The 26,578-nt window shown below is 52.7% G+C and overlaps 3 protein-coding genes and 1 long non-coding RNA gene across 7 annotated transcripts; 2 read left to right on the forward strand and 2 right to left on the reverse strand.

Annotated features, from left to right (window-relative positions):
• The first annotated feature begins 4,986 nt into the window (after positions 1-4,986).
• BLOC1S1 (biogenesis of lysosomal organelles complex 1 subunit 1) lies at positions 4,987-8,694 on the forward strand. Its single transcript, XM_043564350.1, has 4 exons — positions 4,987-5,156; positions 5,946-6,018; positions 8,095-8,227; positions 8,504-8,694. The coding sequence occupies exons 1-4, from the start codon at positions 5,096-5,098 to the stop codon at positions 8,612-8,614; spliced, it is 378 nt and encodes a 125-aa protein (XP_043420285.1). The 5' UTR covers positions 4,987-5,095; the 3' UTR covers positions 8,615-8,694.
• A 263-nt stretch (positions 8,695-8,957) lies between these two features.
• On the forward strand, positions 8,958-13,737 carry RDH5 (retinol dehydrogenase 5). 2 transcript variants are annotated; one of them, XM_043564345.1, is made up of 5 exons: positions 8,958-9,744; positions 10,307-10,653; positions 10,809-11,067; positions 12,963-13,126; positions 13,413-13,737. In XM_043564345.1, exons 2-5 carry the CDS (start codon positions 10,344-10,346, stop codon positions 13,634-13,636), a joined length of 957 nt encoding a protein of 318 aa, XP_043420280.1. In that variant the 5' UTR covers positions 8,958-9,744; positions 10,307-10,343; the 3' UTR covers positions 13,637-13,737. The 2 variants fall into 2 exon arrangements, with proteins under 2 accessions (XP_043420280.1, XP_043420279.1); XM_043564344.1 differs by having other exon boundaries at positions 10,326-10,653.
• Positions 13,738-14,579: 842 nt separating this feature from the next.
• On the reverse strand, positions 14,580-17,766 carry CD63 (CD63 molecule). Of its 3 annotated transcripts, none has more exons than XM_043564348.1 (8): positions 17,675-17,766; positions 17,010-17,086; positions 15,946-16,134; positions 15,695-15,769; positions 15,500-15,595; positions 15,247-15,387; positions 14,917-15,000; positions 14,580-14,739 (listed from the first exon to the last, which is right to left on the reverse strand). In XM_043564348.1, exons 2-8 carry the CDS (start codon positions 17,073-17,075, stop codon positions 14,674-14,676), a joined length of 717 nt encoding a protein of 238 aa, XP_043420283.1. In that variant the 5' UTR covers positions 17,076-17,086; positions 17,675-17,766; the 3' UTR covers positions 14,580-14,673. The 3 variants fall into 3 exon arrangements, with proteins under 3 accessions (XP_043420283.1, XP_043420282.1, XP_043420281.1); XM_043564347.1 differs by lacking the exon at positions 17,675-17,766 and adding an exon at positions 17,510-17,529; XM_043564346.1 differs by having other exon boundaries at positions 15,946-17,086; positions 17,675-17,722.
• Positions 17,767-22,635: 4,869 nt separating this feature from the next.
• Positions 22,636-25,053, reverse strand: LOC122473722. The gene is made up of 3 exons (XR_006294701.1): positions 24,925-25,053; positions 23,781-23,955; positions 22,636-23,502 (listed from the first exon to the last, which is right to left on the reverse strand). It is a non-coding gene; the product is annotated as an uncharacterized LOC122473722 (long non-coding RNA).
• Positions 25,054-26,578: the final 1,525 nt, after the last annotated feature.

The following is a 26,578-nucleotide window of genomic DNA, read 5'->3' on the forward strand; positions in this document are numbered from 1 at the left end:
TAAGCGTCCATCTTCAGCTCAGGTCATGATTTCACAGTTTGTGAGTTCGAGCCCCATATTGGGCTCTCTACTATCAGTGTAGAGCCCACTTCAGATCCTCTATCCCCTCTCACTCTCTGCCCCTACCCCACTCTCGTGCACTCTCTCTCTCTCTCAAAAATAAATAAACATTTATAAATAAGTAAATAAATACCAAATACCAAAAAAAAAATATATATATATATATATACATATATATATATATATATATATAGCATGGGAGGTTCCATTGTGGTGATGAAGAAATCTGTATCTTGATTTTGGTGGTAGTTACTCAGATCGATACACGGGATAAAATTGCACGGAACTACACACACATGTACACACTTACACACACATGAATACATGTGGGGCACTGATAAAAACTGAATAAAGCCTGTAAGCTAGTTAACGGTATACCTATGTCAGCTTCTTGGTTTTGATATTGTGCTACAGTTATATGAGATGTCACCACCGAGGAAAGCTGGGTGAAGGGTACACAGGACTTCATGTACTATTTTTGCAACTTCCTCTGCCGTCTATAACTATTTCAAAATAATTTTAAAAATTGATAAATGTCCAAGCCCAGCAAAGCTTTCAGCCTTTATCTGAGTGGAAGCTGAGACTTTCTCCAGCCCCAACTCCATGTAGGATCCGTTTTTCAGCTTCCCCAGACTAGACATTTTCTAACCACTGCCTCTAGCCTACAAGCAAACACTTCTAGAACACACTGCAGGGTTAACTTCCCTCCACCTCATCTGGCAGCAGAGGCTTGGAGCATACATCCCAGGGTCAGCCTCTTCCTCCCCAACACACACAACATGAGGACTTTCTCACCCCACCCACATCTCTAGCACTGGATTCCTTCTGCCTGCCTCTGAATGCTGGCTGTAGACAAAGCTCAAACTATGGGAGTAGCTGGGAGAGAAAGAATATAAGTTTGATTGAAAGGAGTCACGGGGGAAATGACTTGACTGCTTTAGGGATCCTAGGGAAACCCATGCATCTTCTGGAGAAGGGCTGGGAGGTCACTTCCCACAGGGAGCCATTTAGGCTGTCTTGAGGGCCCTTTTCTTGGAGCACTGGCCTTGGGCCAACATTTGGAACTTGGCCACACCACCAACGGCACCCCCCTTCTTGAAGCCCAGCCAGACTTCCCAGCATGAGAAGCCTTCTCCACTCACTCCATGTTCTCCTTCAGTCCTCACCCAACCCTTAACAATTCAGCAGCTTCCGGCCCTAATGTTTGGCCCCATCTTCAGTTTGAAGCTTGCTAATTAAAGCTAACTCAGAAAGAGATTTCAAAAGAACAAGGAAATGGGTGGGGGAAAGGAGCGTGGAGTTGCATCCATTCATTCATTAAGAGAAAATAATCTAGGTGGGAAAGTGTACAGAGAGGTGGGCAAAAAGAGATTTCACATGTCAAGTCATTCTCCAGGGATGCACGAATCTTGTGCCCATCTCTACCAAAGGCAACTGGGGAGCTGAGCTTCAACTCAGCAGAAACTCAAGTTACACAGTGAGCAGCAAAAGCCTAGAAAAAGAGCATCTGGACGATGACCCAGAGAGATCAGCTGGGGTCCCCAAACACAGGTACCTGTGTCCTCTGCCCTAGGGCAAAGGAACAGCCAGTGTGGGGAGGAGGGCAGGGCTGATGTCTGCAGAATCCTGGCAGTCTCCATGCCGATTGTGAAAATGTCAGGCGGTTGTGCCAAGGGGGGTGAGGGTAATGCAGGATGGGCTGGCACTCTCCCTGAGTCAACTTAATCTTAACATTCACAAACTCACCACTGAAACCCCCGACACCAACCCCCCCTCATTAGCCCCTGCCCTCTGTTTCACATCCCCAAGTAGCCATTTTCTGGTACCCCTTCCAACCCCTGCTCTTCTCTCCCAGGCCCCACAGCTCTGGGAGTGAGGCACCCAGCATCTTCCAATGTGCTTCTATTTTGCTTGCTCATTGCAGTTGGAAGCTGGAGCCAAGTGGGGGGTTGGGGGTAGGATTGGAATAGGCTGCCCGGTGATGCTCTCACTCTTCCCACTTCTATTGATCAGCCCCTTGCTAGAGCAGAACCTCTTCCCAAACACTCCTCCCCTTGCCAGGATTCTCTTCAACTGTGCCCACAAGCTAGAAGGTCATAGTGATGAGAGACAGAATCTCCCCTCCTGGGGTCTTTCCCATGGTTTATGCAGCATAGTACAGTGGTTACACTCGGCCTCCGGAGCCAGATAGCCCGGATTCGTATCCTGGCTCTACCACTTAGCTCTATTACTTATCTGCTCCGTATCTCAGAATCTTCATCTGAAAATTGAGGACAATACTTCACACGATAGTTCTAGGGATTAAATGAAGTAATACATGTAAGGCATTTGACCCATGAGAAGTACTCAGGAAATGTTGGAAAAGTAAATGATAGGACACATACAAGCATAGACACAGACATACACATTCCAACATTTAAAAAAAATTTTTTTTTAATTTTTTTTTCAACATTTATTTATTTTTGGGACAGAGAGAGACAGAGCATGAACGGGGGAGGGGCAGAGAGAGAGGGAGACACAGAATCAGAAACAAGCTCCAGGCTCTGAGCCATCAGCCCAGAGCCCGACGCGGGGCTCGAACTCACGGACCACGAGATCGTGACCTGGCTGAAGTCGGACGCTTAACCGACTGCGCCACCCAGGCGCCCCTAAAAAAAATTTTTTAATGTTTATTTACCTTTGAGAGAGAGATAGTGACAGAGCGTGAGTGGGGGAGAGGCCGAGAGAGAGAGAGACAGAGAGAGACAGAGACAGACAGAGAGAGACAGAGAGAGACAGAGAGAGAACAGACAGAATCCGAGGCAGGCTCCAGGCTCTGAGCTGTCAGCACAGAGCCTGACACAGGGCTCAAACTCACAAACCATGAGATCATGACCTGAGCCGAAGTCGAACACCTAACCGACTGAGTCACCCAGGTGCCCCCACAGTCTAACATTTTTATTCAGAGTTTTTATGTTGGGGGCATTTAATGTCCTGCTTTATGCTACCACTTAACTATTTCATTCACTAACACTTTCAAGGTTGCACACCTCCCAGGACTTAATATGCTACTCTCCAAATAGCTGAATGACTCAATCAATCAGTGATCCTCAACTCTTTCTCAGAAAACCCAAGAAGAATGTTTTATTCTAAATCAGCACCTATCGGGGTGCCTGGGTGGCTCAGTTGGTTGAGCTCAAGTCATGAACTCACAGCTCGTGAGTTCGAGCCCCACGTCAGGCTCTGTGCTGACCGCTCAGAGCCTGGAGCCTGCTTCGGATTCTGTGTCTCCCTCTCTTTCTGCCCCTAACCCACTTGCATTGTCTCTGTCTCTCTCAAAAATAAATAAACATTAACAATTTTTTTAAATAAATAAATAAATCAGTGCCTATTTCTCTTCCCCTGCAAGTAGATATAGCAAGGCTAATTTTCTAGTATGTAACTGGATCACAAAATGAGACTGCCAAAGTTGGAAACAGCCTTAGATATGGTTTAGTCCAACGATTCTCAATGTCAGATGCATACTAGAATTAAATAACTTTTTAAAAAATACTTGTACTGGGGCACCTGGGTGACTCAGTCTGTTGAGTGTCTGACTTCGGCTCAGGCCATGATCTCATGGTTGACAAATTCGAGCCCCTGGTCAGGCTCTGCGCTGACAGCTCAGAGCCTGGAGCCTGCTTCAGATTCTGTGTCTCCCTCTCTCTCTGCCCCTCCCCCGCTAGCGCTCTGTCTCCCTCTGTCTCAAAAATAAATAAACATTAAAAAAATTTTTTTTAAGTTTTTGAAATGTCTATTTTTGAGGCAGAGAGAGAGACAGAGCATGAGCGGGGGAGGGGCAGAGAGAGAGGGAGACACAGAATCTGAAGCAGGCTCCAGGCTCTGAGCTGTCAGCGCAGAGCCCGACACGGGGCTTGAACTCATAGACCATGAGACCATGACCTGAGCTGAAGTCGGATGCTTCACCGACTGAGCCACCCAGGCGCCCCTAAAAAATCTTTTTAATAAAAAAGTAAAAAATATTTGTACTTGGGGTCCACTCCTTACAGATCTAAGTTAATTTACCTAGGGCCAAGGCATTTTTGCAAACTTCCCCAGGTGGACCTAATGTTTAGCCAGGGTTGAGAGCTGCTGATTTAATCCAATCCCCTTATTTTACTAGGGGGAAAATCAAAATCCAGAGTGCATAAGCAACTTGCCCAGAATCACCCAGCATGTTAGTGCATGGTGCGCCAAGAGAGATTATGGCAATAGCAAGAATATGTTGATAATGTTTACAGTTTTTTCTTGTTGGAGTTAATCCCGGAAGCATTTCTCTTTAATTCAGAGAGGTGTCATATGATTTACCTTTTACTGTGACAGCAGCACTTTTTCTTCTGGTCAGACTGAAAGGCTTCGCATTCCCTGACCACAAAAGGACAGAGATGGGATTATACTTTCACCACACATGGAAAACCAAATTAGCAAAGCTCCCTAGGAGGCCGCTTGAAATGCCGAAAATGCTTCTTCTCTACAATGATCACCCAGAGCTGAAGAACCTTGGCAGAGTACTGAGAAGAGAAAGGGCTGGAAACGAGAGGAATGCTTTCCCTCCCAGAGGGAGAGTGCTGAGAATCAACTGAGAACCGGCCAGAGCTGCCAGAAGGGAAAGGCGAGGAAAGGAAAAGAATTTCAATGAGTCCAGGGAGCCTCTGCTCCCCCAATACGGAACAAGGATGGATATCCTGGCAGTACCAACCCTCCTGGGAGCCTTGAGATCCAAAGATGTCCAAAACGAGCTCTGTAATATGGGTACTGGAGAAAATTTCTTCCAACACTGACCAAAAAGGGAGCCCCCAATAAAGACAAAAGCTCGCTTACCCCCAACCCTCTACAAGTCCCTCCGTTCCCAGCCAAGATCTTCTATGTCCTCTACCCTAGGTCTCAAAAGGGGGCGGTCCAGGGCTCACGTGACACTGCGGTCACGTGACCCGGGCCCCTTGGGAGCCGAGGCACCAGTTCCAGCTCCCGCAGTCGGAGAGGGCCGGGCGCGCCCAGCCCCCAGCGCGCCGCGATCATGCTGTCTCGCCTGCTGAAAGAACACCAAGCCAAGCAGAACGAACGCAAGGAGCTGCAGGGTGAGCAGAACGTCCCTGTCCGCCGTTTTCTCTCCCGCCGCGGCCTAGCCTCAGCCGGAGCCTGGACCTCGAGTAACGGCCCAGATCCAGGGAAGGGCGCGGGCTAGTGGGCATGGGCGTCGGGGAGGGGGTGGGGGCGCTTTTTTGGAAATTCGGTTCCCTTGCCAACGGGCTCTGGCCCCTCGGCAACACTGCGGCCTCCTCTGGGCCACGCCCCCCACGCTCTGTCTTCCCGCATCCTGGTCCCGCCCCTGCGCGTGGAACGCGGTGCCGATTGGCCCAGGGAGCCTCGCGTCCTGAAAGTGGCAAGGGAAGCTTCTGAAGGCAGGGGGGTGCTAGGACCCGACCGAGCCGGGACTCTTAGAGGCCTGAAACCACCGAAATAGGGGTGGGGCCCTTGTTTCCTGAATCTGGCCAGGGAATCCGGGAGTTACCAATCCTCAAGCCAAGACTGTGGGAAAATAGTGCCCGAGGGTCTGGAGTCCTGGGCGCTGCCACTGACTCGTTAGCGTTCCCGGGTGAGTCGCTTCCCCTCCCAGGGTACCAGTTAACTCACCTCTAAAATGAAAAGGCCTAGAAAAAAAGTTTTCTAATATATTTTTTTTTTTTAATAATGAAATAAAATGAAAAGGCTTCATGTTTTGCAAGGTCCTTTTCAGCTCTGGCGCTGTGAGATTAGCTGAGATGTTCCCGCAACTAGCGGAATAGTAATTAATGGGTGGTGAACCTTCAGCACCACGCTTCAAAAAACCAAGTCTCCACTCCAATCCCTTTTCCCCCCACCCCCAGAGAAGAGGAGGCGAGAGGCTATCACTGCAGCGACCTGCCTGACAGAAGCTTTGGTGGATCACCTCAATGTGGGGTATGAACCTCTTCCCATCAACCACCAGCACCCCCCGCCCCCCAAATTTAGGCACTGGCAACGTCTAGCCCTCAGATTGCTGTTGAGGGGATGAGATGTTCCATTTCATTCCCTCCATTCCTGTCACCCAGCTTAACTTTATAGAGAAAGGCTTGAGTCAGCTCTGACCCCTAACGTTGCACAAGGAGGAGCAGCAGCAGTGGTTGAAGAGGAGCCAGATTTCCCCCTCCCCCTAATAACTTCCCTGGTGCTCACAACTTGATGCCATCTGCCCACTTCCCTTCACTCCTCCAAGTCCAGCTGTCGCTTCAGCAGAAGGGAGAGCACCCTCCTTTACCACAACTTGCCACCCTCTCCTTCTCTACCTCCCACCCTCTGGCAGGCCTGGGGAGCAGCTGGCAGGAAAGAGGTGGCACAGCCAGTGAGGGTGAGGGCAGGACCTATGCCAGGAGCTGTAGCAGAGCCAGGCTGTCTCTTCCCTTCCTTCCCGGTCTCCAGAGACCACCCCCTGTGCCAGCCCTATATGAGAATGCCAGTAACAACCAAAAACTTGGGAAGGAGCAAAGAATATTGTCTCTCGACCCTGAGTGACCCAGAAGAGTGCTGCGACGATGATGTGATAGGCTATCTGTCGGAAGAAAAGGGGCAGTATGATGTCTCCCATGGCAGGGCAAGTAGAATAGCTTGGCTGTGAATCCAGAGACTGAGTCACCCAAGTGAGCCATGCAGGGACTGTCATCTTCATTACTCATCTCTGGGGAAGATTAAGGGACAAGAAGGCAGTGCTTGGAGCCTCTGATCTCTCCCCTCCAGACCTCTCCCTTCACTCAGTGTGAAAGTAGGAGGTCAATAGGAAAAACTGGCATTTTAGGAACTCCCAGGGGAATCTCTTGAAGCATTGGGAGCCCGCTATTACTGTTTCAGCTCCTACACTACCCCCTACTATGGCCAAGCTGTCTCCCAAAGAAAAAGGACAGGGTCTGCCCCCTTTCCTTCCTCCCACATTGGCGCCTCTCGGGCTCTGCTGTGAGACTGGCCCAGGCTTCTCCCTATGCTCTTCCTTTGCTAGGGGCCACCCCTCTTTCAGCTTAAAGGACAGCTAAGCCAAAGCCAGATTAGAAAGGGTTTTGTGTTCTGCCCACGGGTCCTCTCATTCCCTGGAAAGGAAAACAAAGGCTCAGTCTATCTCAGCCCCTGTCAGGTGTCCTTCCCACTCTTTCCACCCACCCCAACCCGTTGCCCCCTCCAGCCCCCACAGATTCCAGTGGGGGTGGATACCGGATGCGGAGTCTCCCAGCTGACCTAGAGCTTTGGGATGGTGAGTGAAAAGACTCCCTAGCCAGTAAGAGAGAACAGTTATTGTGAGATTGGGGGAAGGGGGAACAGGGCAGAGAGTTGGAGGTACCAACCTCATGGTATTAATGGTAAGTACAGCCAACCTTGGTTGAGGAGAAAAGAAAAACTACTGCCTAGAGCAGAAAGAAGGAAGGGAGAGAGAGAGATTATGTGTGTGTGTTCGTTCATCTGTGTGGGCGAAAAGAGAAGGGTTGGGAGAGAGACTTGAGAGCCAAGAGGCAGCCCCTGGGATATCTTCTCTTGACCCTGAGTTCCTGGGGAGGGGAGCCGCTCTCCCATCCCATCCCAGAGTCAGGGAGGGGCCCAATTTCCCTTCCCAACTTCTTGCACAGACCCTTGGGCTTCCAATCACTGCCAGATGTGTCCCTGCTGCTGGATTTTCCCAGCTTCTCTGCACCCCCTTTACCCTCTCAGCTTCTTCCTCAGGGAATCCTCCCTTCTCCCACCCAGCTTCAGGAATTCCTTTGGGGGGGTAGAAGATGGTAAGTTTCTAGTCAGCTCCCAGTTAGGCTTTCCTGGGAATCCTGGGAGTGGGAGGAAGAAGCTGGTTCATTTGCATGTACAGTAGTCATTTGCATCACATCCAAGAATGGCCAAAATCATGAGGTTTTCCCCAGCCTGACTCCTGGCTGACCTCCGGCTCTTGCAGTGGAATATTAGTCCTAGAGACCACTGCCCACCAGCCGGGTGAGTTGATCTCGTCTCTCTTCCAACCTCTAGTGTGGCCCAGGCCTACATGAACCAGAGAAAGCTGGATCATGAGGTGAAGACCCTACAGGTCCAGGCTGCCCAGTTTGCCAAGCAAACAGGCCAGTGGATCGGGATGGTGGAGAACTTCAATCAGGCACTCAAGGTGGGCCACACTCCCTACATCACTGGCCCCATCCTGGGCCCCCGTTAAATGCCTCCAGTCGGGTCACCTTAGGTCTCATGTTAAAAAAAGAAGTGGGGCTGGTCCCAGAAATGCCATGTATGGCCCCAGTGTCAGAAAAGCTAGAGAGATGAAAATAGCTGGTGGGTCCAAGCAAAGCCCTTTCTAGGGGATGGACAGAAAGTGCCCCTGTCTGTCTCCTTAGAGCTACATTCTACCCACCCTGATTCCCCACCTCCCACCTCCTCCCCTTCCCAGGAAATCGGGGATGTGGAGAACTGGGCTCGGAGCATCGAGCTGGACATGCGAACTATTGCCACCGCACTGGAATACGTGTACAAAGGGCAGCTGCAGTCTGCCCCCTCCTAGCCCCTCTTCCCTTTTCTCTGCCCCGCCCCTCCTATCTCCCCCAGGGTGGGGCAGGAGACAAGAATAAAACACAAGCCTCCGTTTCTCTGTGGTATGTTTCTTTTTTTTTTTTTTTTTTTTTTAATTTTTTTTTCAACATTTATTTATTTTTGGGACAGAGAGAGACAGAGCATGAACGGGGGAGGGGCAGAGAGAGAGGGAGACACAGAATCGGAAACAGGCTCCAGGCTCCGAGCCATCAGCCCAGAGCCTGACGCGGGGCTCGAACTCACGGACCGCGAGATCGTGACCTGGCTGAAGTCAGACGCTTAACCGACTGCGCCACCCAGGCGCCCCACTGTGGTATGTTTCAAAGAGTTACTAGCCCAGCATGGTGGGTAGGAGTGGAAGATTCAAAGACTGTCTCCCTAAGCTACAGGTACCCTTTGGCTAGAGGGTGGAACTAGCTTCCTCTTACTGTCTCACCCCTCTTTTCCTCTTTGGGCCTGGTGCAGGTGTATGTTGGGTACCTAGAGGGTAGAAGTTTCCCGCACCTCCCCAGAGAAGGTCTGGGTGCCCTGCCCCAAGCTTCCTAACACAGGACTTCAGTTTCTTGCAGAGGAGAAATAGGACAGGGAGCAGGCCTGGTGCTGGCTCTGGCTCTCTGCCTCTCCACGTGCTCGTGGCCTCTCCCAGCCTGGTGCTAAGCAGTGTCATGAGTCCGGACCAGGTTGGAGATTAATTCTTGGTCATGGGGGCACTTCAGGGCTTGGAAGGAGGAGGAGTGTCAGGTCCAAGGTCACCAACAGAGAGGGGTAGCTGCCATCCTTGACATAGCCCTCTTCCTGGGAGCCCATGACACAGGTGGTCAGGTACCCCCAGCTGGTAAAGCCAGCCAAGAAGGGGGCCGGGGCACACCTGGCCTGTGCCAAGCCTTGGCTTCAATTGCCAGGCTCCAGCTTCCCTGGCTCCTCCTCCCAGCCCCTCCCCTCACCCACATCCACTTAATACCCTGACACCCAGTCCGCCCACTGCAGACATTGGCATTAGCTGTAGCTAGTGTGGAAACCTGGGAAGACTGGGAGCAAAGCCTCTCGAACAAAGGAAAAGAAGGATTTGGGGCACCTACCTGCTAGCTTTCCCCAGAGGAGGTAAGCAGGGCCCTGGGAGCTGGGTGCTATGAGAGGAGTATCCAGGTGTTGCATGTATTGATAAGTCAAAGCTTTTCATGTGTTTCCTCACACATTATCCCCTCTGACCTTCCACAATTCCCAGGTGGACCACAGTGGGTGTTGGCCCCACTGGTAAAATAGAAAACAGGTGAGATACTCAGCATCCCACAGTAAGTTTAGGGCCACCAGGACTAAAATGTGGGGCTCTTTGCCCATGTGTTTCAAAAAATAAGGCCCAGTTTACATTTAGAGAATTTAGATGTCCCTAGCTTAGCGGGAGAGGTGACTGCGAACCAGATCCCTCTGCTCCCGTGCAGCAGGCCTGCACACAGGACCCCGCTAATCTGATTTTAGTTAAGTTAGCAACAAATATAGGGTCTGCCTCAATCTTTGCTTTGCTTAGATGAGCCATAGTTTGCTAATTACCCACCCAGCAGATAATTTCTCAATATGCTCAGACCAGACTTCCAGTGAGGGAGGGGAGGATATTAGGGGCAAGGGTTTAAGAGCCAGAGTAAACTAGACAAGTTTTCCTGCCCAGTCTCGGCTGCCACCTGCAGGTCACTTGGGCTCTGGCCATGTGGCTGCCTCTGCTGCTGGGAGTCTTGGTCTGGGCAGCGCTGTGGTTGTTCAGGGACCGACAGAGCCTGCCCGCCAGCGATGCTTTCATCTTCATCACCGGCTGTGACTCAGGCTTCGGGCGGCTTCTGGCACTGAGACTGGACCAGAGAGGCTTCCGAGTCCTGGCCAGCTGCCTGACCCCCTCAGGGGCAGAGGACCTACAGCGCGTGGCCTCCTCTCGCCTCCACACCACCCTGCTTGATGTCACTGAGCCCCAGAGTGTCCAGCGGGCAGCCAAGTGGGTGGAAACACATGTTGGTGAAGCAGGTGAGTAGCAGTGGGGCCACAGGGCTCGTGGTGCAGGGTGCTCAGTCACAGGGGCAGCGGGAAGCTAGAAAAACTGCGTGGGGAAGGAGGAGTGATCAGGAGAGAGTGTTGGAACGCCTTACCTACCCAACGGGATCTGTTTCATCTCTCCACAGGGCTTTTTGGTCTGGTGAATAATGCTGGTGTGGCTGGTATCATTGGGCCCACGCCGTGGCTCACACGAGATGATTTCCATCGGGTGCTGAGTGTGAATACGCTGGGTCCCATTGGGGTCACCCTTGCCCTGCTCCCCCTGCTCCAGCAGGCCAGGGGCCGGGTGGTCAACATCACCAGTGTTCTGGGTCGCCTGGCAGCCAATGGTGGGGGCTACTGTGTCTCCAAGTTTGGCCTGGAGGCCTTCTCTGACAGCCTGAGGTAAGGGGTGCAGAGCCCTGGGCTGCCCGGCATAGATGACTAAAACACTGCAGAGTGCGATACTGAAAAGGAGACAGCTGAGGGCTTAGCTTTGTGGCTTCAGACGCCAGCCATCTCTCATGGGTGCTTTGTGACCTTGATAGGTTACTCTCTTTTCCCCCAGTTTATTCCCTGTTAAATCAAAATGAGAAGACGTGCCTCATGGGTGTTGTGAGTGGAATGAGGTACATGGAAGGCCCCAACAGAGACTGGCATGTAGAAAATGCCCCAAGAAGCCTGCTGTCATTATTAGTATTATTATTAATAACTGTTACTTGTGATGAGCTAGTACCTTTGTGGAACACTTTCTCATTTCTTCTAGCAACCTTATAAGGGATTAGGTATTGATATCCTCAGGGTAATATAACTTACCCAAGTTATTACCCAAGACCACACAACTAGTTAGTAGAAATGCGGGGACTTGCCCCCAAGTCTGCTTGCCTGGTCATTACATTCTCCCATCCCTCATCTTTAAGCAGTAATGTCCAAAGTCCCTTGAGAGCACAAAGGAGACTTGACAAGTACCACATGAGACCAGAGCCTGAATTCTGATCAGTACAAGTACCCCCCCAGCCAGCCTATCTTCTGTAGGAAGTCTGCCTTCATCACCTTCACTCAGCAATGAATTTAAATTATATACCTTTGCGGAGGGGGGGGGGGTTGTTTTTTTTAAGAGAGAGCACGCATGTGCGTGCACAAGTGGAAAAGGGGCAAAGAGAGAGGGAGAATCTTAAGCAGACTCCATGCCCAGCACAGAGCTTTCGATGCAGGCAGGGCTCGATCTCCCGACTGAGATCATGACCTGAGCCGAAATGAAGAATCTACCACATAAGCGACTGAGCCACGCAGGCGTTCCCTATCCTTGGGTCTTTTCATTTTCCACTCAGCATCATGGAACACAGACTTTATACTTGGATTTCTGCATCCATGTCAAGGGAGTTGGATGTATCCCTGCAGTCTCCGCAGCAAACACCAATCTACTCCCTTCATGTCCTGCACTCAAGATTCCATGCTGTGTTCTGGGACCTAGGGAAAGGGGTTCTTCTAGCTCAGGAGTTGGTAAACTGGTTCTTACGCCAAATCTGGTCAGTAGCCTACAAGCTAATAATGGTATTTACATTTTTAAATGGTTACACTGTAAGTGATTATAGAAGTACCTATCTGAGGGCACCTGGGTGGCTGTCAGTTAAGCTTCCGACTTCAGCTCAGGTCATGATCTCCAGGTTCGTGAGTTTGAGCCCTGTGTCAGGCTCTGTGCTATCGAAGTAGAGCCTGCTTCATATCCTCTGTTTCCCTCTTCTCTGCCCCTCCCCCACTCACACTCTATCTCTCTCCCTCAAAAATAAACACCTTTTAAAGTACCAGGGCACTTGGATGGCTCAGTTAAGGATCCAACTTCAGCTCAGGTCATGATCTCACAGCTTGTGGGTTTGCACCCCACGTCAGACTCTGTGCTGACAGCTCAGAATCAGGAGCCTGCTTCAGATTCTGTCTTCATCTCTCTCTGCCCCTCCCTTCCCCCTCAAATACAGACATTTAAAAAAATGTAAAAATAAAAAAAGTACCTACATGATTATCATTAATTTTTATGTCTGCGATGCCAAAAGTATTTACTGCCTGGCCCTTTAAGAAGTTTACTGACCCCCCCCCCCCTCTAGATCATAGAATATAAAGGAAACCTCAAAAATACCTGTCCCACTTGTCCCCATCCCAGGACAGCAGGGATCTCCTTTACCATCAGGACCCCTGTCCCTGGCCTGTGATAACTTCCCCATTTTAGCCCCCATACCCATGTCTCAGAAGATCCCTTTCCTATAGAGCAAGAACCCAAAAACCTCCGGTCTACTCCCATCCAGGCGGGATGTGGCTCCTTTTGGTGTCCGAGTCTCCATTGTGGAGCCTGGCTTCTTCCAAACCCCTGTGACAAACCTGGAGAGTTTGGAGAACACGCTGCAGGAGTGCTGGGCACGGCTACCTCCTGACACACAGGCCCACTACGGGGAGGCCTTCCTCACCAAGTGTGAGTATCTGGGCCCACACAGGGTCGTATGAAGGGAAATGAAAGTGCCAGAAGGGCCCATCCTACACCAGCCTGCTGGGAGGAGGTGGGCAGAGAGGAGGTGAGGGAGAATGAGATGCCAAAGAACATCCAGGCCATGTGGAACCTGCCCACTCGCCAAACTGGGGAGGGGACTAAGGATCCATCTCACCTCTGCTGGGGACCAGTTCCAGGACCCAGAAGACAGGGCCTGAGATAGGCTGGGGTGGGACAGGGACACTGATTACAACCACCTCCTGGACTGCAGACTTTAAAATGCAGCGGCGCATCATAAGCCTGATCTGTGACCCAGACCTGACCAAGGTGAGCAGGTGCCTGGAGCATGCCCTGACTGCTCGTCACCCCAGAACCCGTTACAGCCCAGGCTGGGATGCCAAACTGCTCTGGCTGCCGGCCTCCTACTTGCCAGCCAGCCTGGTGGATGCTGTGCTCACCTGGGTCATTCCCAAGCCTGCCCAGGCAGTCTGCTGAATCCAGCCTTCCAGCAAAAGATTGTTTCAGTCCCCACCCGGGTACTGCCTGGTACTGGTACAAAATAAGTACTGAATAAATGTGTATTGTTAAAAAAAAAAGCACCGGAAGTGGGCAGAAATGGAGTTGCCCATTGGGGGACTGACCCCATTTAAGTGCTCGCCCCTAGGCTGATTTAATGCCCAGGGTCTCTGGCCTGTTTAATGCCTGCAAAACAACTAGCAACTAGCGGGAAGGGGGACAGAGGCTAAGGGAACTGGCTTGTGACTAGGTGCTCTTTGAAGCACATGGAAGAATGGCCACCAGATGGCACTATTGGACATGTATTTTCTACAAGGAGTCAAGTTGCAGCTCAGTGTTGGGAGTGCAAATGGCCTTTACCTGCTTTTCTTGGGAGGGACAGAAGGTGGTGAGGAGGGGTCAGGGCCAGGCTGGGTGGTTTTCATTGGGGAAAAAAGGCAATACCCACTTCAGTTGCCTTCTATTATCTAAGTCCAGAAAGATGGATACTGGCCACAAAGGTGTCATAGCAACTTGTCACCAGCCTGAAAGGAGCCAGGTCCCCTTTGTTGGGGAGGGAGTTGCTGGGCCCTCAGAGGTGGGCAGAAGGCCAGGGAAAAGATGTCCATGGTAAATCTGGGCTGGCCTCTCCCAGACAGAACCTTTGTGGGGAACCCCCTGACTTTTGAAGGAGATGGCTTCATGAACATTGCAGCACATGGCTAGGAGACAGGGAGGACAATGGGCCACAGCCTCCAGATCCCCCTTCCACTGCTAGCCCCACTAACGCCTTCAGCAAAACCTGCCTTTCCAAAACATCCCTCCCCCCGCCCCCTAAAATTAGCCTTTCTTGCCCAAGGTGCAAATACAAGGTCCCACAGGACAGGAACACGGTGGAAGAGAGGGAAAGGATAAAGTATCATTCTTCAAGACAAACTGAGACTTTTTTTCAGTCTGAAAAAATAATCAGTTTAATTGAAAAACCTGGAGTGTGCTACCCCACTCCCTTAGATGAGGGGGCTGAAGCGACCAGACCCCTACATCACCTCATAGCCACTTCGGATGCTCTTCACGAGGCAGCAGGCAAAGATAATTCCCAGTACCTAAAAGCAAAGATAGAGGGGTGGAGAAGAGTCAGAAAGGCAAAGTATCCCAGACCCACCCAAGAGACCCCAAACACAACCAGGGCCCTCATCTCCAGGCCAGTACCTCCTCAGCCCCTCTTCCCACTGCCCCTACTGCTCAGATGCCCCAGAATGAGTCCAAAAGATGCCTCTCACCTCCACAAAGGCAATGCCCAAGGCTGCTGCAGCCACCACCAGCACATTGCTCCTCAGCCAGCCCCCAATCTTCTCCACACAGCCCTGAAGGGTAGTAGCCACACAAGGCAAGAACACAATCAGAAATTTCCCACCCACCTCCTGGGTCCTTTGACCTCTCCTGCACGCTCTGTATCTTTCACCCTGCCTCTGGGAATCTGGGCATTCCCAGATACCGACCCTCCCCATCCCAAAACCCCAACCCTCTCCACCTCCATCCCTGGTCTCTCTCAACTCTTGAAACATTTCCCAGGTTTCCCAAGTCCCCTGTTCTCTCAACTTCTCCCTTACCTCTTCGTGGATCTCCTTCACCTTGAAAGAAATCCCACAGCCCTGTGTGACATTGACGCAGCAGGAGTCCGGGACTCGGGCCTTGGGCATGAGAGGGATGCTCTCCCAGTCTGTGTAGTTAGCTGCCCCGCAGCATTTAAACTGCACGAGAGGAGAAATACCAGGCAGAAGGTTATTGCGTGAACATCCACCTTCAATATGAAGATGAGAATCTTCTTCCCCCACTACCCCTGCTCCCAGAAACCTCACTCACATCTTCCTGCATCCTGTCCACAATCGAAACCGTGTGGTTGTTTTTTGGATAATTCTGCATCTGCTGCCGGAAGTCCTTATTAAATTCTGACATCACCTGGGAATTGGAAGGAGCATTGTTGAGGTCAAACTAAGGCAAACGGGTCCCAGAGCAGCCAGACCTCTGAGGCAGGGCCCTCCCCTTTTCCCTGCTTACCTTGTCTCTAAACACATAGCCAGCAATGGCTACAGCCACCTCCACCAGCATGATAAGAGACAGGAAGATGGCAAACTGCAGGCACAATGGGCAAGGGTCAGGTTTGGAGTCTTGGTGAGAGCGGCCTGCTGTGGCCCAGCCAGCCTCTAGCTCCTTCATAAAGGTTTTCCTCACCCACCTCCTAAGCCCCCACAGTAGAAGTGCCCTCCCAGCAGTCCCAGACACCCATGCTGGCCCCACACTGTGCTCACCGTGACCATAAGACAGTAGTTCTCCTTGCAGGCCCCACAGCAGCCCACGAAGGCCACCAGGAAGAGGAAGGCACCCACTGCGATGATGACCACAGGCAACAGGGAGCCAGGAGTGGCCCCCTGGACAATGGTCTGCCTCAGGACCAGCTGGGCCCCTACACCCACGGCGATCAATCCCACTGCACAGGCCTGCGAGGAGGGCAGGTCAGGGTTAGGCCAGACCCACGACCTAGCAGACCTCCGTGACAGAGGGCAGCAGCTGCACCCAGGACACAGACTTAGCCCCATCCCAGAGAGACAGATTCTCACACCTGGGAGAATATGGTGTGGGATGACCCATATTTGCCCCACAGTTTGATCAAAGGCCGAAAGAGGAGTTCCCAGAAAGCCTTGACCCCAGGGCACATATTTCTAACCTAGAGTGGTGCTTCCTGTGGGCCTCTAGGGCTCCCAGAATTGCCATCTCACTATCTTCCAATGGCCACCCCCTCCTCCTCAGCTGTGACTAAGGTTCCTCAGGCCCACAAGGCCAAGGAGGAGAAGGGAGAAGGAAAAGAGGTAAGAGTGGTGAGCTCCTCCCTGGACATAGAGCAGTCTCTCAAGCCAGGACCCCAGGGCAGGAGCAAATTGTGGCCGGCTGAGCCCTTCCCCACCCCGAAGCGGTGAGAGGGATGAGGGAATGGAAAGGAATGAGGGGGTAGGGGAGAAGGGTGGGGAGGAGGGGGAAGCCCCAAGGCGATAGCATCAGGCCGGCCGTTGGCTGGTTGCCCCATTGCCCGGTATCACAAGTGGTTGGTTGGGTCACCAGACAGGAAGGGCCAGAAGGGGCGAGGGGGAGGGTGCTACGCACCCACGCAGTCCATTCTTGGTCCAAACTAGCCTCAGAGGTCCCTGAAAGCTGGAGGGGGTGGGGTGGCCCTGCTGTCTTCGGCCCGTTTCCCGGGCTCTCCTTCCACATCTGGTCTCCAGCTGCCTTCATTCGTGGCCCCCCAGCCCTCACCACTCCGGATCCCAGTCTCCCCACACCCTGCCAGCGCGCCCCGATCATCCCCCATCCCACTCACGCAGAAGGCCAGCAGAAGAACGTAGAGCAAGAACTTGACACATTTCATTCCTCCTTCTACCGCCATGGCTGCCGGGCCTAGGGCAGAGGGGAGGGCAGGGGGATCAGAACCGGCCGAGGTGGGGGACCTCGGTTGCAAGCTCCCCGCCGGCCCTCGAGGCCTTCCCTGCTCGGCCCCCTTTCCCGGCCCCTCCCACCCGGAAACCCGCGGTCGGATCCACGTCTCCCAGCCCCCTCTTCTTCCAGGCTGGAGAGGGGTGGGGGCGACCGCCGCGAAGCCCGGACCTGCCCCGCAGCCTCCCGGGCCCCGGGGCAAGATCCCAGGGCGCCGACAGAGACCGGAGCCCGACGCCCAACCTCGGCCCGCCAGCCCCCCGGCGCCCAACACCCCCTCCCCACCCCGCCAGTCCCTAAAACAATGGCCCAAGCGCGACCCCCAGCCGCCTTCCCCTGCTCCCTGACCACCCCCAAAACAGAAGCGCGACCAGCTCGCCACCGCACCCCGCCCGGGCCTCTGGAACTTTTCAAAGTTGCAAAGTTTGTAGGGCCTCGGGCGCGCCCGGGAGCACGGCGGATCTCCGGGGGGCCGGGCCGAGCCCCGGAGGAGGGAGCTGCCAGCGACCACCCACCCGGAGCCGAGGCCGGCCGTGGGCCCCGAGGCCTCACCTGGGCTCCCCGAGGCTGTGCGCTCCTCTCCCGCCGCGGCTCAGGGGCTCTCTAGCGGCGCCCCCGGCTGCGGCCCCGCCCGCCGCGCGGCCCCGCCCCGGCCTCCAGCCACAGCCCCCTCCCCCGCCACCTCCCCCGCCCAGTGGCCGCCTGCCTCCCTCATGTGACGCGGTAACAGCTGCGGCCTGAGTCACCCGGCCGGCGAGGGGAGGGCCGAGCCCCCCGCCCGGCCAAGGCCACGTGGCCCCTACCCAGAAGACGGCGCCCACCCCCGAGAGGAGAGGCCACCGAGGGCAGGACCTCGGGGTGCCTGGGGCCCTTCTGGCGTCCCCGTCCCCATACCACCTCGGACTGGGAGAGCGGGACCGAGCGGCGCCAGATTCTCTCTGGTTCAGGGAAGCGGAGGAAGCGTGTGCGAGCCAAGCAGGCGTGAGCGGCCCGGAGTTACACTCTGAGCGCCCGGACCGAGCGACCGAGCTGAGGCAAGGTGACGGAATGGTCTTCAAGAGGCCGCTTCATCCTGCACCCGGAGCCCACCTTCTTTTGGCTCCATCTCTATTGAAGCCCCCATCCCCATCCCCGAGTCGGCAGAGGGCGCTGTTAGATCTCTTGGATCGGGTGGGGTCAGAATAAACACTTCCAGAAAGTCCCTGGCCTCACATCCTGGGAGTACCCCAACATTCTAGAGTGGGTATTCCGGTCCCCCTTCTGTTAGTCCCTTTCTCCATATTCTGGGGCTCCGGAGTAGTGGGCTGAGCACGGGAAGACGCCAGTCAATCATGACGCGCCAGAGTCTGGTTCCTCCCTCTGGGGGTGGGTTGACAAGGTCTGTGCTCCCACCACCCCCACTCCCTGATGAGCTTCTTATCGGGTGGAGGCCTGGGGGAGGACACTAAAGCAGGCATGGCATCTATCTTATGGATCTCCCATCCCATACCAGCAGGCAGCACTTCACATCCCAGGGGGCAAAGCCAGATGAGGGCTGGAAGGGGAGGTGGCGGCCTCAAGCTGCCTCCCTCCATTGTGTGCCATAGTGGACCCCAGAAGGAGCTGTGTGAACCGCCAAGGACAGAACCAGCCATTACTCCAGGCTCCCCCAAGCCTGGGCCCCACGCCCGAGGTTCTTATGGTCCTGACTTAAGAACCACTTCCTGAGTCTTAGTATGTGTACACAAAGAAGGAAAGAAACTGTTAACAGCCAAAGGAAAGAGATCTGGGCTGGGCTGAGAACCAGTTAACAGAATCACAACCTTCCAGCAAGGCACACCAAGCCCATTCTGAACCTTGCTCCCCAGTTACCACAGTAGGCAGGCAGCGGAAGAGGAGAGAAGATGCTGGAAAAAGTATTCATCTGTTTATTGTGCTGCCACTAGATGCCAGGCATGTGCTATGCACAGGAGATGGAGAGGGCGGACAAGGGAAGGCAGACAGTGGCACTGACCTCGATCAACAGACAGAGCCAAGTCCACACTGTAATAAGCAGAGACAGAAACCCCTGGTGGTAGGTGGACAAGCTCAGAGGGAGGGGCAGGTGGTATCTCTGCCCCAGAGGAGAAAGAGAAAGAAGAGATTTCAGATTTCTTATCACAAAGGTGGGTGGTACTCTCTGAGATGACCTTAGAGAATAAAGAAACAAGCTCTCAGTTCCAGGGACCAGGAAAGAGCCAAGTATAAAAAAGGAATATTTTTAAAAGCCCAGGGCAGGCTGGGGTTGGCTAGCTCAAAGGGTTCAGGAAGGATGTGGTGAAAAATGGACAGGACAGTGGTCTGAAGTTAAGATTGAGAAACTTTAGATGGATAACAACCAAGTATAACGCTTGGTCTTTGATTAAATCTTTGAACAAATGAACTGTGAAAGACATTTTGAGAACAACTGGGGGAGTTTGAATATGGACTGAGAATTAGACATGAAAAAAATAATTTTGTTAGCTATGATGATGGTATGATTATATAAGAAAATTATTTTTTAAAGATGCATACTAAAATATTTAAGAGTGATGTGATAGCTGTATTTGCTTTGGAATACTTCACTAAACAGATGCAACAAAAAGCAGAGAGTCTAGGTGATAGGACCATTGACAGCCTAGAAGGCTATATTGGGTATTTTTTTTTTCTTTTAAGTAAACCTTATGCCCAATGTGGGGCTCAGACTCATAACCCCAAGATCAAGAGTCACATCCTCTACGGACTGAGCCACCCAGGCACGCCAATGTTCTAAAGGCAGTGGGGAATGTTCTAAAGGCGGTGGGGAGTTTTCGAGAGGTTGAACATCTTGGGGCTGGTCCTACATTGAAATAAGGAGGAATGAATGGCAGGTAGCCCAGAAGATCTTTGAGACATCACTGCCACCATCCAAGGGAGAGTTAATGAAGGCTGGAACCACAGGGTGCCTGTGTGGCTCAGTCGGCTAAGCATCCGACTCTTGATCTCAGCTCAGATCTTGATCTCAGGGTTGTGAGTTCAAATCCCACACTGGGCTCCGTGGTGGGGGTGAAGCCTACTTAAAAAAAAAAGAAAAAGAAAAAGGAGCCTGGAACCCTGGAAAAGAGGGAAGTCTGAGTGGCATTTCAGAGGGCAAATAAAGGACTGGGTGACTGCCTACCTGTGGAAGGGGAGAGTAAGTGGGAAAAGTCCGAAACAACTCAGAGCTTCCAGACCTGGGCACCAGGGGAGGAGGTGGTGGTCACCCAAGACAGGAGGCACCCACAAGGGGCATCCAGAAATTGGAGATGTGAAACTCAGAAGAGAGGAGCAGTCAGACTAGAGATAAAAAATGATATTTAAATTCATAGATGGATGAGGACCAGAGCAAGAGAAGAAAACAAAGAGCCTCAGGGAACCCTTATGTTTCAGGCACATGTGGGAGGGGTCAGTATCCAGTAAAGGAGCCAAAAGGAAAAGAAAGCTGTGGAGCAGGACCCCCACACTCTACCAGGCTCGGTACTGGCATTATACACATTAGCTCATTTGACCCTCAGAACAACCCTTTGAGATCTGTATGATTTGTCCTGTTTTAGAGATAGGATACTGAGATTCTATGATAGGGAATGACATGCCCAGAGTCCAAACCAATAATCACCAGTGTTAGAATCTGAACCCAGATCTCTCAGGGTTCCAAGGCCTGTGTTCTTCCACTTTTCTTTTGGGAGTTGGGAGAAAAGAGAACTTCACAGCAAGAGCAGGGACAGCGGCCAGAAGCATCAAATAGTATAGAAAGGTCAACTTGGGTGAGAAACAAGAGAAAACCGTTAGATGGGGTGGTCTTCTCCAGAGCAGTGTCAGGGCAGGATCTGGAGCACCTGCTGGGCCTGAGAAGGGAGGAGAGGGAGGTGGAGACGTCCAGGTGGGCAGGGGCAGAGCTGAGGTGAATGTCAGGAGAGGAATTCCAGATTAGGGCCAGAGACACCCCTGGAAAACAGCCAGTGTGGTGCTGGTAGCGGGAGGACAAGAAAAGCCCACACTGAGTCAAGTTCATGGAGATAGATAGTAGAAAGTTTGTTGCCAGGGGCTGGAAGGAGGGAGGAATGGGGAGTTAGGGGTCAATGTGTTTCAGTTTGGGAAGATGAAAAAGTTCTGGAGATAGATGGCCATGATGGTTGCATACCACGGTGAATGTACTTAGAACTGTACTCTTTTTTTTTTTGTAAGTTTATTTATTTATTTTGAGAGAGGGAGGGGCAGAGAGAGGGAGACAATCCCAGCACAGAGCCCGACGCAGAGCTCAAACCCACAAACCATGAGATCATGACCTGAGCAGAGATCATCAGTTGCTTAACCAACTGAACCACTCAGGTGCTCCTGACCTGTTCTCTTAAAAATGGTTCAACTGGTAGATTTTATGTCATCTGTATTTTAACACACACGCACACGCACATGCACACACATACACACAAATGGCCTACCCCCTAGTCTGGAAAGTTGGCATATGGCCCTGTGCCCCTCTGAGTGGGGAAGCAGCTGACTGGGTCCTGGCCCCTCACATCATGTCCTTCGGAGCTCCCAGCACCTACTCCAAAGGTCTGGCATCCAGATATGTCATCCAGATATGCAACTGTGGGTGCCCTGGTAGGAGAGGCCCCATGACCTGGGAGCTGCCACCTGCAGAGGCCAGTGGGGGTGGGGAGCATGAGAAAGGAGTGAGGAGACTGGGAAGGACTGGAGGAGAGAGAAGGGAAGAGTTGAGGACAGCTGGGAGATACAGGAAAGAATAGGGGAAGGGGAGGCATGGAAGGACGGCGGGGGGGGGGTGGTGAGGGAAACAATACAGAGGGGAAAAGAGATGCCAGGGAAATGGTGGGGAGGAGGAAGAGGAGGAGAGGGGAGGGAGACAGAGGAACCAAAGGGTGCAGCATCAGGGCCATCCCTTTGCTAGAGAGGATAGAAAGGGTGGTGGCTAGAACTTAAGGTCAGGAGGTTGTGTCTGAATTAGGGAACTGAGACCTAAATCCAAAGGCCCCAGCTTTGGTTATAAGGGAGGCATGGGTGCTCGATGGCAGCTCCCAGACTACAGGGTTAGATCAAAACAAGGGCAAGGTCAGAGATGCCCTGGTTGGTGGAGTCACCATGGTGGCCCTCTCTGACTCCCCCAGATGCCTGGCAAGACAAGGTCACAGCACCCTAGTACCCAGGAGAACACCATCACTGCCAAAGTCACCTTACATCCTTTCTTCAAGGAAAGCGAGGCTCAGGGGCAGCCTGCAGATCCTGCAGATACCAGACACACAGACTCCGGGTGCACCCCGCCCACCTCCAGCAGGTGCCCTAAGTTCAGAGGCACTCCTGCCACACAGGCTCTGCATGGCATGAATGGGGGGACTTTGGCCAAACGTTCACACTTCCTGAGCCTCAGCTTCCTCCCCCCTTAAGTAGGAGGAAAACTACTCCCTTCCACACCTTACAGGGCAGTTGTGAGGATTGCATAAGACATTAAGGGGATCGATTTTGTTACCTTAAGCCTTTATCCTACCCTGTTTTGGGGTAACATGAGAATGAAAATGATTTTGCTTTGAGAAATATCTGGACTCCACGCCACTTGACGTGACCAAGGAAAGTGTTGGGAGGGACAATTCAGCCTCCTTGCATCCCTCCTTCCCACTTTGGTCTCAGCCCAGAGCCCCGTTTCAAGCCCCAGGGCCTTCCCCAGAACCCCCTCCACTGCCCAGGCTCCATCCGCAGCGCTCTGCCCCAGTTCTTGCCTGTTCCTTTCCCTGCTCCTTGGGCCGGACTTCTGGCCCCTCCTTCTCCCCAACCTTGCCTGGCTCCTGTCCCAGCCTCCTCACTGTTGCCAGTGGGGTCAATCCAGATGCTCAGCTGGTGAGTGAGCAAGGCAGGTGCCCCAGGCTGTTCATGCACAGCCTGGGCCAGGAGGTCAGCTGCTGTGTGGTTCTGGTCCAGGGCCAGCTCAGGAGGGCAGTGGTCTCCCACCTGACAATCACAGACCCACACAACTAACCAGTCCCCTGGGATGCAGCAGACATGAACATGGGAGCAACGAGAAGAGGCAATGCTGGGACGGGGTAGTTACTTCAGGTTTCTGTTCCTTGGGGCATTCCTTCATCCATCCATCTATCCATCCAGTTACTGAAAGCCTAAACCAGCCAGGCACAGGGACTATACAGAGATGAGTGAGACACAGTTCTAGTTACAGCCTGTAGGCACAGACAACAAATAGTGTGGGTAGGGGTGTGCCAAAGAGAAGCTCTGGGTGCTGGGAGCCACCTACCACAGGCTCAGGGGAGCAGAGAGCACTGAAGGCCTCGGGGAGCATTCACTCAACCTGCTCACACAGTAGACTCCTTCCCGTGGATGCGGCCTTGCAGTCCAGGGCACTAGAAGTGAGGAGAGGATGCAGGGTTGAATGGGTGGGGGTCGCTGGCACCACCAGGCAGAGCCCAGAGCAGTCTGTCCTGCCCTCACATCTCTAATCTCTGGTTCCCATTCCCAGACCCCACCCAGACCTTCTGGCCATCCTCACACCCTCGCCATTGCTACGCACGCGCACACACACGCGTGCGCACACACCTCATTTGGCAACAACCTTGACCTTCACTGCCCCGTGCTTTCTCCTAGACATTGGATTCCCTCTGAACATTCCAGCTCTCCTCACCTGGCAGCCCACCTCCTGGGTCAGCACACCCACCAGCATTCTGAAGTCCCTGGAGAAGGAGAACCGGCTTTATGCTCAGACCCCTCCTTTCCTTGGATCAGCAGGTGCCTCGTGCTGGCCAAACAGGGCACGGGGGCGGCCTTGGCCGTGGCCCCCAGCAGGACCCATGTCAGGCCTGGGCATGGAGAGGGAGCAATTGTTGAGAAAGATGAGAAAAGATGGAGAAGCCTGGGGAGGCTGAGTGAAGGTGGGAAAGAGGGTGCACCTGTGAGTCTGGAGGGCTGGGCCTGCCCTAAGAGGAGCTGAAGGGGGCAGGGTAGGGTATCTTTAGGAAGAAGGCCAGTGGGCAAAGAAAGATGTGACTTCCAAATGACTCTCAGAGTTCCCCAGCTGTACTCCACCTCCACCTGCTCCCCACAAAATACAAACTCTCTGGATCCCTCCTCCCGACCTCCAACTTCTCTTCAAGGGCCTGGGGTTAAAGAGGTTAATAGGCCTGCTAGGAGATCCAGCAGGGTAATTATAGGGTTTAGAATGTGGTGTGGAAGAGGATGGTAATTACACAGTGAGGTCCTCTCTGGGGGCTTCAGGCTTTGTGGGCAGAGACCTGGGAGGAGTCCATTCCACTAACATTCCAGCCCAGAATAGTCTCCCCAAACCACATTCCCAGAGGCTCACCCTGGGAGGGCAGGAGAAGGGGGAAGCAAGCCTAGTAGGGAAGCCCCTCAGCCCCTTCCCCTCAGCAGCTTCTCAATGACCCCAGTCCCTCCCCTCCTTGGAAAGACCTGCGGTGCCAGGGAATGAGCCACTGATCCTAAAAATAGGGACTTTAGGAGGAAAAAGTGACAAGAGATGGCATTAGGGATCCTGGGTTGCTGCCCACTGACCCAGCTGTGAGGGATAAGGCAGTTTAAGTATGCGGGGTAGTCTGCGGGGAAGGGGTGCACGATGGCAGGAGTCCTCCCTCTTTATAGAGCTTCCCCAGTTCTGGTGTCTTCTGCTCCGAGAGTGGCCCAGGTGTCTCTGGCTTGAACCCTGGTGACCGGCTCCCAAGACCTCCAGTTCCTCTTCCTGAGCATGGAACAGACCCTCCACCCGAGGCTACCCAAGCGCCTCTTTCCTCCAGTAGCTCCTGAAACCTTACCCCTCCCCCTGGGACACCTCCTGCTTCTCTCCGGGCTGCTCGCAGCCTTCAAACCTCAATGCCTTCCCTTAGGCCCCGACCCACATTTGCCGTGAACCAGTCAGGACCTTGAAGGAGGCGGGCCTTGAAGGTTGCCTGGGTAACGCCTGAGAGGGGCACCCCTGGCAGGAAGACAGTTGCTAGGGAGACCAGGACAGTGGGCGGGGCCCCAAACCCTGGTTAGCCTGTTTAGGGATGAGAAAAGATCTAAATGTCCAGATACTCTCTCCCAGTTCGTTTTCTGTGAAGCCTCCAGGGCCCCCTCCTGGGGACTGGGTCTAGGGCAGCTGGAAGTCTGAAGCTTCTGAAAGAGACCTCCCAGGGGTTAGTTCCTGCAGCTCAGGGGAACCCAACAGTAATCAAGCCTGAGAGAACTAAGGAACGAGGCAAGATGCGGGAAGGTCTGGAGAAAGAAACAAGGCTTAACGCATTATGATATAGAACTCTTGGGTTAGAAATCTAAAGTGAAAATATGCAAAGTATGCAAAGCAAAACAGCAGTTCTAGTCCCACCTCCAAGGAGCTAAAATTCCAGATTCTACCACCAGATGGCAGTCTTGCCCACTCATTGGATTAAGCCCAGTCCTGAAACTGGTGGGGAAGCCAGGAGGTGAAAATCTTTTCTGTCTCACAAGTTGTTCCTGACTCCTGCTCTCTGGCATTTGGCAGACACTCATAACTCCTCATGGCCATAAATACCCAGTTTTCTCTCCCCCCAACCCGGCTCTGACCAGATCCAGTTAGCGGGGTCCATTCATTCTGCTTTCAAAGGAGCTAAGGAACACTTCCGTGGAAAAATTTCCTGTTGCCTTGGATCCCAGTCACAGTGTAAGGGTGAAAAATTGGGGTAATAGGAATGACTAATTAACTCATTTAGAATTGTGTGTCAGGGGGAAAAAAGAATTCTGTGTCAGGGAGTTAATCCTCATAACCTTATGAAATAGGTACAATATTGTTATCCCCATCTTACGGATAAGCATAAAGAGCCAAGTTTACATAGCCAGGTAAACAGGAGGGCTGGACCTTGAACCCAGGCAGACTGGTTCTAGTCTAGAAGCTATGTAAGAGTAACCTCCATACCACACAGAATGGTGCAGAGGTAGCTAGGAAGAGCATCTACTCTAGGCTTTGGAGTCAGGACTGGACTTTTGGAAGACATGTCTAAAATCTCTACACTGCAACCTGAAGACAGAATAAATTTGGCCAAGAGACTGGGGAGTGGGGGCAGGGGAAGTAGAAAGGGTAGTTGTTCCAAGAAGAGGAAACAATTTATGCAAAGATTCAGAGATGATCAAGAGAAAAAAGGTGAAGTCTAGCTCCAGGTTTCTGGCCTGATGATTCTTATTCAATAAAATGAAAATGTGCCTCAGCAATGGCACACTGGGGGCACATTTTCAGGGGAGAGAAGGAGTTATCTATTTATCATATTTAACTCATGATATTTGAGGTAACTTGGGACATCCAGATAGAAATATCAAGAAGGCATCTGTCTTGGAGTTTTGGCTGCTACTGTTTACCTAGTGTCATGTCCACTCTAGATGATTCCTGAGGAAAGGGGCTGAGTCATTTATCTTTGCATCTCTCGTAGACCTACCATTAGAAACATGCTTAGTGAG

The sequence above is a fragment of the Prionailurus bengalensis genome, chromosome B4, assembly GCF_016509475.1.
Source record: "Prionailurus bengalensis isolate Pbe53 chromosome B4, Fcat_Pben_1.1_paternal_pri, whole genome shotgun sequence".
NCBI lineage: Eukaryota > Metazoa > Chordata > Mammalia > Carnivora > Felidae > Prionailurus > Prionailurus bengalensis.

What these genes read in the sequence shown, in the direction of transcription:
- CD63 (XM_043564346.1), bottom strand. Translation starts at nt 16,233, where the DNA reads ATGGGGCTAAGTCTGTGTCCTGGGTGCAGCTGCTGCCCTCTGTCACGG. An exon ending in ACTACTGTCTTATGGTCACG is followed by an intron (nt 15,770 to 15,945) that starts GTGAGCACAGTG and finishes TTGTGCCTGCAG; the next exon opens with TTTGCCATCTTCCTGTCTCT. An exon ending in TGGGCATTGCCTTTGTGGAG is followed by an intron (nt 14,740 to 14,916) that starts GTGAGAGGCATC and finishes CTTTGCTTTTAG; the next exon opens with GTACTGGGAATTATCTTTGC.
- RDH5 (XM_043564345.1), top strand. Translation starts at nt 10,344, where the DNA reads ATGTGGCTGCCTCTGCTGCTGGGAGTCTTGGTCTGGGCAGCGCTGTGG. An exon ending in AACACATGTTGGTGAAGCAG is followed by an intron (nt 10,654 to 10,808) that starts GTGAGTAGCAGT and finishes ATCTCTCCACAG; the next exon opens with GGCTTTTTGGTCTGGTGAAT. An exon ending in GGAGGCCTTCCTCACCAAGT is followed by an intron (nt 13,127 to 13,412) that starts GTGAGTATCTGG and finishes CCTGGACTGCAG; the next exon opens with ACTTTAAAATGCAGCGGCGC.
- BLOC1S1 (XM_043564350.1), top strand. Translation starts at nt 5,096, where the DNA reads ATGCTGTCTCGCCTGCTGAAAGAACACCAAGCCAAGCAGAACGAACGC. An exon ending in CGAACGCAAGGAGCTGCAGG is followed by an intron (nt 5,157 to 5,945) that starts GTGAGCAGAACG and finishes CCCCACCCCCAG; the next exon opens with AGAAGAGGAGGCGAGAGGCT. An exon ending in GTGGATCACCTCAATGTGGG is followed by an intron (nt 6,019 to 8,094) that starts GTATGAACCTCT and finishes TCCAACCTCTAG; the next exon opens with TGTGGCCCAGGCCTACATGA.